Source organism: Pongo abelii, chromosome 9 (assembly GCF_028885655.2).
Source record: "Pongo abelii isolate AG06213 chromosome 9, NHGRI_mPonAbe1-v2.0_pri, whole genome shotgun sequence".
NCBI classification, from domain to species: Eukaryota; Metazoa; Chordata; class Mammalia; order Primates; family Hominidae; genus Pongo; species Pongo abelii.
In genome coordinates this window covers 124,781,567-124,797,145 of record NC_071994.2, presented here as the reverse complement: position 1 = coordinate 124,797,145, position 15,579 = coordinate 124,781,567, and the positions used below count along the sequence as shown (strand labels likewise).

The following is a 15,579-nucleotide window of genomic DNA, read 5'->3' as shown; positions in this document are numbered from 1 at the left end:
CATCATAATATATATGGCCACCATTCATCCACTCATTCATAAAAATAATGTAATGAACATAAGTGAACCCAACAAAAGAATGAGAACATTACCCCTACCTTATAGCACCTAGCACATTCATGTTGTTTCCATCTTTACTTTTAATAAAATCTTACCCAAAACGGGTACAAACACAGTTTACATTTTCATTGTCTGGGGAACCCCCTGATGCTCCATTTAAAAAACATGAACTAGTTCAGTGCTTACGCAAAGTATGGACCCCAGCCGAGGGGCTGGTCTGAAAACTGTTTAACACTGGTCCTGAATGAATAAGAAGCTTGAGCCAGAACATAAATCAACGATATCACTCAGAACACTGTTTAGTCAGTTGAAAGCAGGGTGTTGATTTACATTCTGGCACAGGTTCCTTATCTCATCAAAGACCAGCTCTTTGAGAAGCATGAAACTCGCTGATTTCTAAGGTCCAAGCTAATTCTCAGAGCCTAGATTTTCCGATCGTTTAAAGCTATAATTTTAACCACTGCATGAACAGATGAGTGCTGTCAACTGAGTCCAGGAAGTACTGACCGGTACAGTTGGCTTCGTCAGACCAGTCCCTGCAGTCGTTGTCCCCGTCACAAACCCAGGAGGAGCGGATGCACATGCCAGAACTGCAGTTGTACTCGTCACTCCGGCACTGGTGCATTTCTGCAGGTGAGACCATAAACAGAGAGGTGAGAACAAAAGCTTGTTCAGAATTTTGTCTCTGGTGTCAAAGCTCTCTTAGAGGATGGAGATGGACCCATGATCACCAATGATCCATAGAGACCATGAACGAAGAGACTTTTACCAGGGACATAAGGTCATTTAGCAGCTTCCAGTCAGTGTGCTGAAAATGGGTTACAGGTGTGCTGAGATTCTGAGCCCCCCCTCAGACCCTTAGAGCTGCCTGCCTCTTGACAACAGCATCCTTGTCCATTCATCCCAGTGCTCTCCACATATATTATTTTCTATGCTTGCTATGGTGGGAAGAAGGTTAGGAAGCAGTGATAGAGGAGGCCAGGAAGTAGAACTTTCAAGAAACAGAGGACTCCTACAGACACAGCCTGTGGTTTGAGAAAAGGAGTGCCGAGAGGTCTGCATGAGCTGATCACCGTGAGATGCTCAGTCAGAGAGAGTAAAATCAGTGCTGAGCTCCCAAAACGGAGGAAACGTAACTTGGGACTTTCTGTGGGCAGAGCTCCAGGGACATGGGTGGATGCGCTGTCTCTAGAAGGGTGGGGGCCTGGTACGAACCAACCAGCAGAGCTTGACCAAGACGGGGAAGGAGGCTGCCTGGGCAACAGCCTTCAAAGCTCTTGGGGATACCACGAACACAGAACGCTATAGACTGAGCTTATAAACAATAGCAATTTATTTCTCTCGGTTCTGGAGGCTAGGAAAATTCAAAAGTTTATACTTCATATGTTGAAACTTCAAATTTGTATGTTGAAACTTAATCATCAATGTGATATTATTAAGAGATGGGGCCTTTGTGAGGTAATTAAGTCATGGGGGCAGAGCCCTCATGAATAGGATTAGTGTCCTTATGAAAGAGGTGGGAGGGAGCTGTTCACTCCTTCTGCCACGCTTGTGTACAGATAGAAGCATTTCCCTGCAGTCCTTCCAGAAGCAGAGGTGCCATCTGACGCTGCACTGAAGGTACCATCTATGAGGAACAGGCCCTCACTAGACAATAAGTCTGTTGGCACCTCAATCTTGGACCTCCCAGTCTCCAGTACTGTGAGAAACAAAATCCTATTGTTTATAAATTATCTACACTAAGTATTTTGTTGTCGCAGCCCAAATAGACTGTGGCATAGAACTTTCACATGGAGTTTACAGAGCCTCAGAAAACAGGAGCAGCCAAGCGTGGGGCCCAAGGCAGCCGTCTCAGTCATTCTCGCCAAGAGGCTTGTTGATGGCAAAGCTAGCAAATCAGATATTTTTGAGGAAGAGTTTGGAAACTTACGAAGAGGACCTGCATCAGAGGAAGGGGCTAACTGGGACCCTGGGATGAATTCAGGACAAACTAGTAAGAATGAGCCATGAACAGAGGATCCGGGGGGCTGAAACTGCTTCACGGTCAAACATGCGCCCAGTACGTGAGCTTGATGATACCAGAAAGAGGGAACCACGTGGAGTTTCCTTCTTACTAGGGCAAAACTAGCCACACATTTCAACCTTCTAAGAGTGCTGGGAAGGAAATGGCAGGGACGAAGGGAAAATAGTTGCACATTCCAAGGACATGTTTTCAGGCACTTGAAGAAGGAAAACTGGGAATTTTTTAAAAACCTTCCAAGAGCCAGGCTAGGGGTATTTTCTGTGTGGAAATGGCCTAGGCTCTGATCTGCTGGTTAACTTGCATTGAGATGATTTACAAGCTGCCCTTGCTCCCCTTATTTCAGCTGCTATGAGTCAAACCACCTGCTCATAATCAAGCAGGCTGTGTCCATGTGCATAAGCACAGCGTGGCTGGACCTGCCCCCCGTGGACAGGGAGAGAGGGCCCAGTAGGGCCTGGCCAACTCATCACCATGTCTGGGTCAGCGTCTGGCCTCCACTCTCACTTCCCTCTCATGCCTCAATCTGGCACACCATGCTGATTGCATAATGTCTTCTTCGGTGGTCAGCAACTATGAGTCTGGGACCAGGGACTGTTAACTAAGATGGGTCTCATGAAACTGACAAGGAGGTACTGTGCAACAGAAATAGTGGAGGATTAGAAAACGGGAGACATGGATTCCAGTTCCCCATTCTGACACAAACTAATTGTGTCACCTTGAATAAGCCCCCTGACCTCTACAGACCTCAGTCACTTTAGAAAGTAGAAATTAAAAGGATTGGACCAGAGAATCTCTGTCATTCCTTGGAATTGTAACCCACTGTTTTTCTAAATATAAAAATGTCCATTCAGAAAACAGATGCTCACTCAATGCCTATACCATCTGCTAACTTCTAATAATAACAGAGTTGAATGAATTAAATTTGTTAAAAAAAAAAAAGAACAGTTCACAGAGGTGCAGATTTGTGTCTTCAGCAGGCTAATCTCACACCCACTGAGACATGTGGGCCAAGCCTGTAGAGCTGTTAATAACCCCCTGAATTCATTCAGAAATTTACTTCCTTATTGTCACCTTTCATCCTTATAGCATCTCTCCAAGGCAAAGCAGGGTCCATTTCCCCATTTTTCAGATTAGAAAACAAAGGCTAATCTAAGAGTAAGTGACAGGAGCTGAGTCCAGGCTCCATCTTTTCTGACCATGAACCATGAGGATTCAGTTCTGCTGGAGACACTTGATCCAGAGTTAATGGGAATCCAGGGTCCCATCCAGAGTTAATGGGAATCCAGGATCCCATCCAGAGTTAATGGGAATCTAGGGTCCCATCCAGAGTTAATGGGAATCTAGGGTCTCATCCAGAGTTAATGGGAATCTAGGGTCCCATCCAGAGTTAATGGGAATCTAGGGTCCCATTAACTCTGGATCAAGTGTCTCCAGCGAACTGAATCTTCATGAAAAGCAGCAAACAAGCTCTTTAAGAATGGACAGAGAAATGACTCAACCCCACCATGTGGATGGAGAAAGCCATTCAGCTAGAATATCATAAATCCTGAGATGGCTATCAGAAAACCAGTATACACCAGTACAGCCCATGAGGCAGCACAATGACCCCCCTCTCCAGAGCAGGGTTTCAGGATGTGGTGTCCCCTTACCACAATGACTTTCATCACTGTTGTCTCCACAGTCATCCTCAAGGTCACATTTATAGGACAGTGGGATACAAGTCCCAGACTCCTGGCAACGAAACTGGGTGTCCAGGTCACAGATGGTGGTAGCTAAAATGGGAGAGAAAGACAACATATTCCTTAGGTACAATTCATTTCCCACAAATGTAAACATCCTACTGGAAAACCAATTAAAAAATAGAAGAAAGCAGATATTAATTGTAGCAACAGAAATTAAACCTAGACTTATAGAAGAAATAAATTGCACGAGAGCTTGAAATTTACAACCAAGAGAGATAAGGGCATATCTTTCTGTGGACAGCTTCCAGATCGGAACAGGACTGGGAAAAGTGAGAAACTGTCATCTGTTGGGGAGAGAGAGACAGGCTAGATGACCTCCTAAGATCCCTTCAGACGCGAAAAGTGTCTTCCTAAATAAGTGACAGAAATACCTTTATCTATGAAACTACGATTAGAGAAGCTCAATTTCACACAAGAAGTTAGCACTTCATTGTACAGATGGTAAAGGCAGCATGGAGGTGGAATTCTACAGTAGGAACATAGGCTCTGTCTGAAGTCGGTCAAGACTGGGTATCAAATCGTGGCTCTACATCTTCCTGGGGAAATTAATTTTAATCTCCCTACGGCTCAGTTTTCTCAACAGTAAAACTGGGTAAGATAATGTGTCCTAGTGCTTGAGATCACAGTCAGAGAGACTATATTTGTTTTTTTGTTTTTTGAGATGTAGTCTCGCTCTGTTGCCCAGGCTGGAGTGCAGTGGCGCAATCTCGGCTCACTGCAACCTCCGCCTCCCGGGTTCAAGCAGTTTCTCCAGCCTCAGCCTCCCGAGTAGCTGGGATTACAGGCACCCACCACCAGCCCCAGTTAATTTTTGTATTTTTAGTACAGATGGGGTTTTGCCATGTTGGGCAGGCTGGTCTCGAACTCCTGGCCTCAAGTGATCTGCCTGCCTCAGCCTCCCAAAGTGCTGGGATTACAGGCATGAGCCACCACGCCCAGCCAGAAAGACTAGATTTGAATTGAGTCCGCTACCTACAACTTACTTCACCTGCCTTTACTTGGTAGCATTGGTATGAAGATAAACCAGGGAACAAGTTTGGAACTAGAGCCTATTAAATAAGATGTAAATATAATGCACTCTAAACAAATGTCACTTCTCTTCCTCATCATTCCTCATGTCTTTCTGGCATTAGAATGGATATAGAATTAGATTTTTCTTCCTCTCCTAAGTAGATATTTCCTGTGCTTAAGCACAATCCCTGGCACCCCATGAAACACCCTCCAGGAAAGGTGAGGGGAAGGCAGGCTGCTCTCAGGAGCAGTGAAAGGCTGACCCAGGAGGTAAAATGTGGCAGAACAGAATCCTGCCACGGGGGAGGGGTTGTCGTGCACGAAATGCCAAATAGCAATGCTGCCGTTAGACATCCTGGCAGCTCTTATTTGAGGCTCCATTTCTTCTCTGTAATTGAGCTCGTGGTGGGAGGCAGGGGATGAATGCAAAATGACAAGACTGCAGGGATTCACGTCAAAACCTTGAGTGCCTGACAGCCACCCAGCTGGAGGAATCTGTGTAAGAGGGAGGGAAACCCACTGACAACACCCTCCTGCATCCACTGCTCCCTGGAAGCTGGCGGGGTGCCTCACTTAACTCCCCACATGGCAGTACTCAATCACGGCGGTCCCGCTCCTGCAGCCCTGCTTAGAAAAAGGGAACCTCTCTCCTCCACAGGCAACCTCCTTGATAAGGGAGACACACATGCAGGCACAGATAAGCCCCTCTCTCGACTCCCAGGCTCTGAGTTTTAAATCTTTCTGGTTCCTCCTCTCCACGCCTCAGCTCCATCTGACATGTGTAGACCTGAGCCAGGTGAAACAGGGAGACGACGGAGCAGAAAGTAGGTCTCGGGGTCTCTGGAAAGTGAATCCCAGTTGACATTCACACCAAGCCGGGAGGAGGGCAGGGCCAGCTCCATACTTCATGCAGAACTGTGCAGTCTGCAACAGAGCTCAGGGGCTAGGTGGGAGGAAGCCACTGGGGGCAGCAGGTGCCTCCCAAAAGATGCAGGTCTTCATTCCTCTCAAAACTCGGAGCCAATACAAGATTCAGCTTGTCCATTTAGTAGAAACCAAGCCCAAGGGCACAAGGAGGAATGCTGTGCCACCTGTGTCCCTCACTCTTGGATATGAGGTCATCTGGTTTGTATCTCGCTGCTTCCACTGTGCCTAATTATGTCTGGGCAATTTCCTTGTAACTTGTTAATTCTAAGAAGTATCTTCTATCCCACCCAGATATGTAATAAACTCCTTTCCATTATCTGCTTCAATGCTGTTAACAAGCATTAATGTTTTTAAAGGGCTTTGGCTATTCCCTCACAAATATCACACCTTCCTGCAACTCTGAGAGATAGAGGAGGCTTTACAGGCCTTATTTTTTGCAGAAAAGACACAGAGAGGCCAGTGCTTTCCCAAATCTGCCATTCAGCAAATAAGCTCTTCTCCCTCGGTGTGAAAGGTATCCTCTGAAGCCAAGGGAAAACGATTAAGGAAAGGCTTTGTAAATAACCCTCTATCAGCCAAAGGGGGTAGTCTATAGGATTGCAGGGCCCAGATGTGTTTAATGAGTTGGATATTTCACAAGTTGCTTTCTGGGTGAAGTGGCAGGGGAGCCGGGCACAGGCCCCATGGATGACTGGCTAAATGAGTATCTAGAGCTTCCCATTAATCTGTTCTTACAGTACAAATGGGTAAATGAGCCCCTGGGTTGCCAAAGGTAAAATATTTAAAAGAGAAGCCTCTGACTTGGTTCCTGCTTCTGGTCTCTCTCCATCAAACGCATTCTGCCCACTACTTATCCTTCCAAAGATGAACTTTTATCACATCACATCAGTGGTTCCTAACTGCTTCTCCGAAAAAGTCCACAAAGCCCTTGCTGCCCTGGGCCCTGCCCACTCATCCAACTTCACCTGGGCCCCTGTGCTCATACCCATTCTCCATAACTCAACCAGTTTCCTGGCCATGCCAGCTTCCCCACATGCTGCTCCCTTGCCTGTGAATTGATTCCCTCCACCTCTGCTTGGTTCACCCCGGACATTCTCCAGAGCTCTTTGCTAGGGCGTGCCCAAGTTTGCTTTGGGTGCCCATCCTACATGCATATGACACTTCTGCATCGCAGTGCCCACCACTCTACTGTAACTGCCTATTTTTCTGACTCCTACTTCAGACTGTGAACTCCGTTTCCGCCTTGATCGGCAATATATATGCAGGCCCAGCACAGAGCCTGGAACACAGGGCGTAGAGCAACTGCTTGTTGAGTGAATGCATGACTGACAAAAGGGCAAATCATCTCCTTATAAGATAATGTCGAAGCTACTAAAAATTAAGTGAAGAAAAAGATAGTGAAAATTTGTGGTTAATAAACTATCTGTTATTTGTGGTTGGTTGGTTTTCTTTAACTTCTGCTAACCACAGTCTTATACTTTAGAAGTCAGACCTTAAAAATTATACAGCCCAAAGATGACATTTACATGGCATGTACACCAATGGCCCCACAATGTAGGCCAAGCTATGCATTACTAACCAATGAAAACAATCTCTCTTGAGCCTGGTAGGTAGCCAACATCAACTAACTGGAGTAAATACCAATTTCCCATCCCTAAAAAGGCTGAATATTGAATTTCCAAATCAAAGAATATCACCTGTTTACTCACCCCAAGTCACCAGCTTTATTACAGAGCCACAGCCAAGATTAGAGCCCAGATTGCCAAATCAATTCAGTTTCAGCCATGTGATGTTTATTTATAAATCTCTTGTAATGAGTGGTACTTCTGGGGTGGTTAAAAAATATTATGTATATAATATTAATCCTATATATCTAATATCTACCTGTATATGGAAATATGTTTTCTCTGTCATCCAAGCCCCATCAACTTAGATGGGCATCACCAATCATGGGTGGCCCTCACCCTAGACCTTAGGCTCTCAGCCTGGGAAGAGCCAACCAGGCTTCTGAGTAATGGTAAATGCTTAACGTCCAATCCAGAAGACTCACGGCAGTTTCTCTCATCGCTCATGTCTCCACAATCGTTGTCGAAGTCACACCACCAAATGCTGTTGATACAGTTCCCGTTGCTGCAGCGATACTGGTTGCGAAGACAGGTGTTCTCTACCCATCAGAGTGCGGCAGGGGAGGAAATGAAACCAATATTATTCTTACTGCTGGACCACAGGACTTTCTCTTTTGAGTTTTCCTTCCTTTAGTAACTATTGGGGGAAATTCAGCCAGATATCGGGCGAAATTCACCCCTGATATTTCACATAGGTTCTTTTCTATTTTCCCTAAGTGTTGGCTGGTCTGAGAAATAAAGGGACAGAGTACAAAAGAGAGAAATTTTAAAGCTGGGTGTCCGGGGGAGACATCACATGTCAGCAGGTTCCGTGATGCCAGGTTATGTGAGTTGAGCCTGGGTAGCTCAGTCGGTAGAGCATCAGACTTTTAATCTGAGGGTCCAGGGTTCAAGTCCCTGTTCAGGCGCCAGATATTGGAGGAAATTCAGCCAGATATCGGGCGAAATTCACCCCCGATATTTCACATAGGTTCTTTGCTATTTTCCCTAAGTGTCGGCCGGTCTGAGAAATAAAGCGACAGAGTCAAAAGAGAGAAATGTTAAAGCTGGGTGTCCGGGGAGACATCACATGTCAGCAGGTTCCATGATGCCCCCGACCGTAAATCCAGCAAGTTTTTATTAGTGATTTCAAAAGGGGAGGGAGTGTACGAATAGGGTGTGGGTCACAGAGGTCACATGCTTCACAAGGTAATAGAATATCACAAGGCAAATGGAGGCAGGGCGAGATCACAGGACCATAGAACTGGGGCAAAATTAAAATTGCTAATGAAGTTTTGGGCACACATTGTCACTGATAACATCTTATCAGGACACAGGGTTTGAGAGCAGACAACCAGTCTGACCAAAATTTATGAGGCGGGAATTTCCTCGTCCTAATAAGCCTTGGAGCACTACGGGAGACTGGGGCTTATTTCATCCATAAAAGACAGCCGCCCCCCGAAGCAGCCATTTTAGAAGCCTACCCTCAGGGATGCATTCTCTTTCTCAGGGATGTTCCTTGCTGGGAAAAAGAATTCAGTGATATTTCTCCCATTTGCTTTTGAAAGAAAGAATATGGCTCTGTTCCGCCTGGCTCACTGGTGGTCAGAGTTTAAGGTTATCTCTCTTGTTCCCTGAACATTGCTGTTATCCTGTTCTTTTTCCAAGGTGCCCAGATTTCATATTGTTCAAACACACATGCTCTACAATTTGTGCAGTTAATGCAATCATCACAGGGTCCTGAGGCGACATACATCCTCCTCAGCTTACAAAGATGACGGGATTAAGAGATTAAAGTAAAGACAGGCATAGGAAATCACAAGGGTATTGACTGGGGAAGTGATAAGTGTCCGTGAAATTTTCACAATTTATGTTCAGAGATTGCAGTAAAGACAGGCATAAGAAATTATAAAAGTATTAATTTGGGGAACTAATAAATGTCCATGAAATCTTCACAATCCACGTTCTTCTGCCATGGCTTCAGCCGGTCCCTCCGTTTGGGGTCCTGGACTTCCCGCAACAAGTAACATGATGGTAAAGGGCGAGGAGGAATGCCAAGCACACATGTATACAGGGAAGGAAATGTCCCATACTAGCCTCTTGCTTTCCTCTTTTAGTTAAAAATCAAAGGAGAGGAAGAGGCTGGAAGAAATATTTAGAAGCGGATAAAATGCTTTAAGAAGGATAACCACAACACCAGTTGAGTCTATTGGGTAGTGAATATAGTACATCAACATTATAAAATACTAATTACACACAGAACTCCTTAATGGACTGTGTCTACACAGAATTAAAACATACAGATTCAATATATCTATAGGTATGTTTTTATATATATAGTTATATATATCCATATATATTCTATCAAGCAAATGAGTTATGAAGATTTTCTCAATACTCTGAGAAATTTTTCTGCCCCGTGACTACTTTAAAGCAAGCAATTAAAATTCCTTACAGAAAAAAATGTATAGTTTGGCAAACTGCATCAAGAACATGTGATGATTGGTCTCATATTTGGATAATCAAAGGCATTCTAATGGGAAAAATGGAGTAGCTTTCTTCCCCTTCTCTTGGAATTTAGTGTTGATTCTATTTCTTTCCAAACAGTTTTAAGATTGTATCCACAGCCTGAAAGAAAGTCTCTTGTTTCTAAGAAAGAAAGGCTCATCTTTTTTCTGTTTATATTTCTTAAGGAAGATTGACTAAAAGGCTTGTATTGTGTGTTTCACTGCCTTGGACTTGGGCTGCTGTGAGAAGCAGGGTTAGGATTACAAAGCAAATAGGGTAGGCACAGTGGCTCATGCCTGTGATCCCAGCTCCTTGGGAGGCAGAGGAGGAAGGATCCCTTGAGCCCAGATGTTCAAGACCAGACTAGGCAACAAAGTGAGACCTCGTCCCTATAAAAGAAATTAGCCGGGCTCGTGCCTGTAGTCCTAGCTTCATGGGAAGCTGAGACAGAAGAATCCCTTGAGCCCAGGAGTTTGAGTTGAAGCTGCAGTGGGCCGTGAATGTGCCAGCCTGGGCAATACAGCAAGATCCTGTCTCTTTCTTGTCTCTTTAAAATGTAAAAAAAAAAAAAAGGCAAATAGAATCACAGATAAGGAAAAGCAGAAATTCTGGCCATCAATCCATGCACTTCATGGCAAGGTGCCCTTGCAGAGGTTCACCTCACTCACAGAAACATGAAGCTGGAGGCGGGGGAAGTGGCAATGGTAAAAATTACACAGGAAGGAAAAATTTTTTAATTTCAGAGGAAAGAAATGTTAAATCTCTATATTCAAATTCAGAGGGGGAGTGGGTGTAAGCCTGCTCTTGCCACTTGGTCACGGCATAAGGTCTAGACTCAAAGTGCTTTGCAAACATTGGTCTGAAAGTTCAGGACACACTGGGCTAGGCTACGGTGAGAGGATGGACAACCGTTAGGTGAGAGTAAGTCAACGCGGAAGGAGTCACACTGGTTATGTTTCCCAGTCAGGTTGGTCCAACTTATGCAAAACAGAAGAAGGTAAGAAACCTGGATGTGAGGGATGGGTGAGGAGAGGGAGAGGCAAAAGAATAAAAAGGAAGACCCTGAAGAAAGCCTGTGCCATCTGACATGAAACCAAAAACCACAGCTACTACTTAGAAAGGTACAGCGTAGGTCTGTTCTGAATGAGGACTGAAGGGCCTCTTTGACCCTAACCAGGCCTTAGAACCCAAACCAGTATTCTTGTGAGTATCTGGTAGGTTTGATTTTTACCTTGGACTTTTTCCTTTTTTTTTTTTTTTTTTTTAATCTTTTTATTATTATTATTATTATTATTATACTTTAGGTTTTATGGCACATGTGCGCAATGTGCAGGTAAGTTACATATGTATACATGTGCCATGCTAGTGCGCTGCACCCACCAACTCGTCATCTAGCATTAGGACTTTTTCCAATAACCCGAAAAGGTTAGGAAACAGAGAGCTATCCCTCCCTCCCCTAGGGGGGAGCAGGAAACAAAGGAAGGAGGATGACAGGCAAAAAAGAAAAAGAGAAGTACCTTCTTTGACACAGGTATTGTTCTTGAGCTGATAGCCCTGAGGGCAGTCACACATCAGGTCCCCTGATGGAAGCACACTGCTGGACACACCCTCTGGACACCTGCAGCTTCTACTGTTGTTGGCCTTGGGCAGGCACAGCAGGCTGCATGGCCTGGGCACACAGGCATTGCTTCCTGGAGGGAAGACAAACAGCAGCAGGTAGGTTAATACACACCATGAGGGAGGTACTGAATACAAGAAGGAGACCCACTGCAACCTCCTCGTCTTACGGAAAGGAGAAGCTCTCAAGGGTCAAGTGGCAAGCTTTGGGGAGCCTACTGTACTGAAAACTTCTGCTCAGTATAACCAGTGACTTGCATCCTGTCTTCAGCCAGATCAGACTGCCCCAGAGCCAAGCCAGGCAGCAGGGATCCTCCTGGGAATTTGGAAATGGGTTACTCAAAGACAAGAAAACAACCAAGGAGCTGGAGCCAAGGAAAGGATCATAGAGTGTGGGTGCTGAAGTGGCACATGGCAAGCCAAAACCGTGTGGAAGTCAAAACTCTGGGTATGCAGATAAGCTCAGTCTGCAGACCGTCAGGAGACTAAAAGAGACTTACGGAGGCCAGGCATGGCAGCACGCACCTGTAGCCCCAGCTACTCAGGAGGCTGAGGCAGGAGGATCGCTTGAGCCTGGGAGCTCGAATCCAGCCTGGGCAATATAGCAAGATCCTATCCCTTACAAAATTTTTTTTTTAATTTAAAAAAGAGTCAGAATGTCTTTGGACTCCTCAATCACAACACTAGTGGCTATAATATAGTTGAACATTACCTTCAAAATTCTGAATAATTTTTTTTTTTTAAAAAGAAAGAGACTTACGGAGAGAAGAGGCCTAATGAGAGGGAAAGAGAAAGAACAGCTCCAGTCCCCATGAGGCTCTCATAGACTTTCATCTTTGGGCTCCTTTATTCGTTCCATAAAACCATTCACTTGAGCTAGCTTGAGTGGGTTTCTGCTCCTTAGGGCCCCAAAGGCCTTAATTAGAACATACACCTGGTTAATGGTGGGCCCAGGACAAAAATCCAGGCCTCCCCTTCTCAATTCCTTTGTGCCAGAGTGCAGCTCAAGAGCTAAAGGAGGAGTCAACCACAGTACTCATCAGCCACTGCTGTGCAATGAGTTCATGTAAGGACTAGTTCATGCTGATCTAGCCCACTCCTGCCAATCTTTTCTCTGGTTCAGCTTACTAAAGGCAGCACCAGAGAGAGTTCGTAAAATCCATCACTGCACTCTCGAGAAGGAGTCTTTGTGGATGAACAAAGATGGCAAAAATGCCATCGTATCCCCTACATCGTTCCAGGGATGGCAGGTAAGAAGATGCATAAACCATTTTATAACAATCTGAAACGTGATACAACTATGGGGTCACAGAAACTATGAAATCATGTTTTTTCTTTTGACTGCAATTATTAATCATGAAAATGGGAAAAATGAACATAAAAACTTAGATAAAACTCAATTGCTAATTCTTCATTTGTGCTATGTCATGGACAGAGACGCCCTCCCACACATCAGCACCATATCCAAATCATCTGTTGCCACCCAGCCAAGCATTCATCTAAGCCATGCCTACAGGTTAGACGAAGTTCATTAATGACACTCAGTGTCAATATGGATAATATACTCAGTAGCTTTGGGTGTGTGTGCATATCATTGGTAAATTTACATTACAAATAAAAATAAAAATCACAATGCTATGGCAACAACGTTATTATGACACCAAGGAAAAGAATAAGAGGTATTACCAAAGAGAGAAAACATACACGTCCAGAGGAAGGGAGGTTCATATGATGAAACATTCCAAAAGGTTCAGTAAATAGAGAGAAAACATACACCTCCAGAGGAAGGGAAGTCCACATGATGAAACAGTCCAAAAGGTTCAGTAAATAATCAATCATAACAGCTTAATTACCATAGCAGACTAACCAGTTGACTATAGCAGAAGTCCCAGACATCCCTTCACTCTGATCCATTAGTGGGCACAGATTGCTCCTTTAGTTCAAAGGTACAGGCCACTGGCTACAAGACGGAATGCAGAATTGACATGGAGCCACCACTCATGAGAAACAACTCAAACAAGGATGTGGGAACATGTGTTTTGTATTCAAAGGACAATATATCACTCAATGTTCCAAGATCCTGAACAATAACGGAATATGATATTATTTAAAAATACTCTATTACTAGCTGGGTGCACTGGCTCACACCTGTAATCCCAGCACTTTGGGAGGCCAAGGTGGGAGGATCACTCGAGCCCAGGAGTTCGAGACCACCTCCACAACATAGTGAAGACCGCCTCCACAAAAAAAAAATAAGCAAAATTAGCTGGGTACACATCTGTGATCCCAGCCACTCCAGAGGCTGAAGTGGAAGGATTGCTTAAGCCCAGGAGACAGAGGCTGCAGTTAGCTGAGATGGCGCCACTGCACTCCAGCCTGGGCAACAGAGCCAGAGCCTGTCTCAAAAACAAACAAACAAACAAACAAACAAATAAAATAAACGACTCTATTACAGGATGATTTTTTTCACAGGGATCGTGTCTGTAAAATAATGTAACTAACATTTTCATATGCAGAGCAAATATTCCTATCCAAACAAGCAAGAAGAGCTAAGAATAGAGAACTCAAAATGGGGTATCATATTTCAGGAGGCTGATCTAGGTGGAAATGTATGAAACTGAACTCTGAGGCAGTAACCAGGGGCAAATTGCAAAACAAGCTAACCAAGTCACTGATCATAGGAGGTAGGCAGGGGCAGGAATGTCTAGGCTAGTATGAAGCCAGAGAATGGAAAATGGGAGAGCTGCATCAGAGAGAACCTGGAAGAAGATGGAAGGGTAATTCACCAACTCCTATGATGGCAATTCAACCACAGCCACAGACCCTTTATACAGGATGCCAATTGTCTTGAGTGGACCAGGCAATATGAAAACCGTCATCTCAATGTGAAGAGTGGACAATCATCTTCAAAGACATTCCCTTAGAAGATCAAACACGTAGCCCCGTGATGTCTTTACTGGGCATGTTCAGAACATTTTCACATTTCCTGTTTGGAAAATTCCTCCAGGAATAATTTAGGAGCCAAAAATGTCATCATCTCAAGTATCTATACACTTGGCAATTATCAAAATCAAATCTACCTCAAATAATAAATATGTGCCCTCATTATAGATATTTAAAAGCATGTACTTACTGCAGGCTCTAAAGGAGAATTCCAAAACTGCAAAAGAATTCCAAAGCTCCAAGAGCCATTGCAGGAGCAACTGAATACATCAACAATCTTGTAAAGTAACCTCTTTAAAGAAAAAACACACTTTACAAAGAATAAATTCCAGTTATACCATTTAAAAGCCAGCTAGTGGCCAGATACAGTGGCTCACACCTGTAAATCCTAGCGCTTTGGGAGGCTGGGGCGGGCAGATTGCCTGAGCTCAGGAGTTCAAGACCAGCCTGGGCAACATGGTGAAACCCAATCTCTACTAAAATACAAAAAATTAGCCAGGCATGGTGGCACATGCCTTTAGTCCGGGCTACTCAGGAGGCTGAGGCACGAGAATTGCTTGAACCCAGGAGGCAGAGGTTGCAGTGAGCCAAGATCATGCCACTGCACTCCAGCCAGGGCAACAGAACGAGACTCTGTCTCCAAAAGAACTAAATAAATAAAAAATGAAAACCAGCTAGCTATAAAGGAAAAGTACATTTTTTGTTATCCATTTATAACCAAATATTTCAAATTGATAAATGTTGCAACTGAACAACAATTTTATTACGAACCATCATCAGTCAAAATCTAGAACAGTACTTCTGAACTGCTGTCATACTACCAGGGCACTGCTATTCCAGCAACACATGACAGAGGGAGCAGAGCCTGGTGATTTTATCGAAGTTGAAGCTTTGAAGTCAATGGGCCATGGTGCAAATTCTTACCACTTACTAAAAGTGTGACCTACACCAGTTACTAAACCAGACTTTCATATTCTCATCTATAAAATGGAAATATTAATAGTACATATAGAAGTCTTTGGGAAGACAAAGTGAGGTTATACAAGCCCACAAAGCACATTACTGTGGTACTTATAACACAGCAACCCCTCAATAAATGTAGTTACTATCAATTATTATTATTTAACACTTGGTTAATATAGTA

General features: G+C 44.2%; 1 protein-coding gene and 1 non-coding gene across 7 annotated transcripts in view; one reads left to right on the top strand and one right to left on the bottom strand.

The window, feature by feature from the left end:
- Positions 1-15,579, bottom strand: part of SORL1 (sortilin related receptor 1) — a 181,017-nt gene that overhangs the window by 54,885 nt on the left and 110,553 nt on the right. For all 6 annotated transcript variants that reach the window (XM_024255047.3, XM_063728239.1, XM_054525270.1 and 3 more), the window contains 4 exons: positions 11,393-11,566; positions 7,814-7,927; positions 3,733-3,855; positions 568-687 (listed from right to left, as the gene is read on the bottom strand). In XM_024255047.3, coding sequence (XP_024110815.2) covers positions 568-687; positions 3,733-3,855; positions 7,814-7,927; positions 11,393-11,566 — 531 coding nt within the window. The remainder of the gene's footprint in view (positions 1-567; positions 688-3,732; positions 3,856-7,813; positions 7,928-11,392; positions 11,567-15,579) is intronic.
- On the top strand, positions 8,224-8,296 carry TRNAK-UUU (transfer RNA lysine (anticodon UUU)). Its single transcript has one exon. It is a non-coding gene; the product is annotated as a tRNA-Lys (tRNA).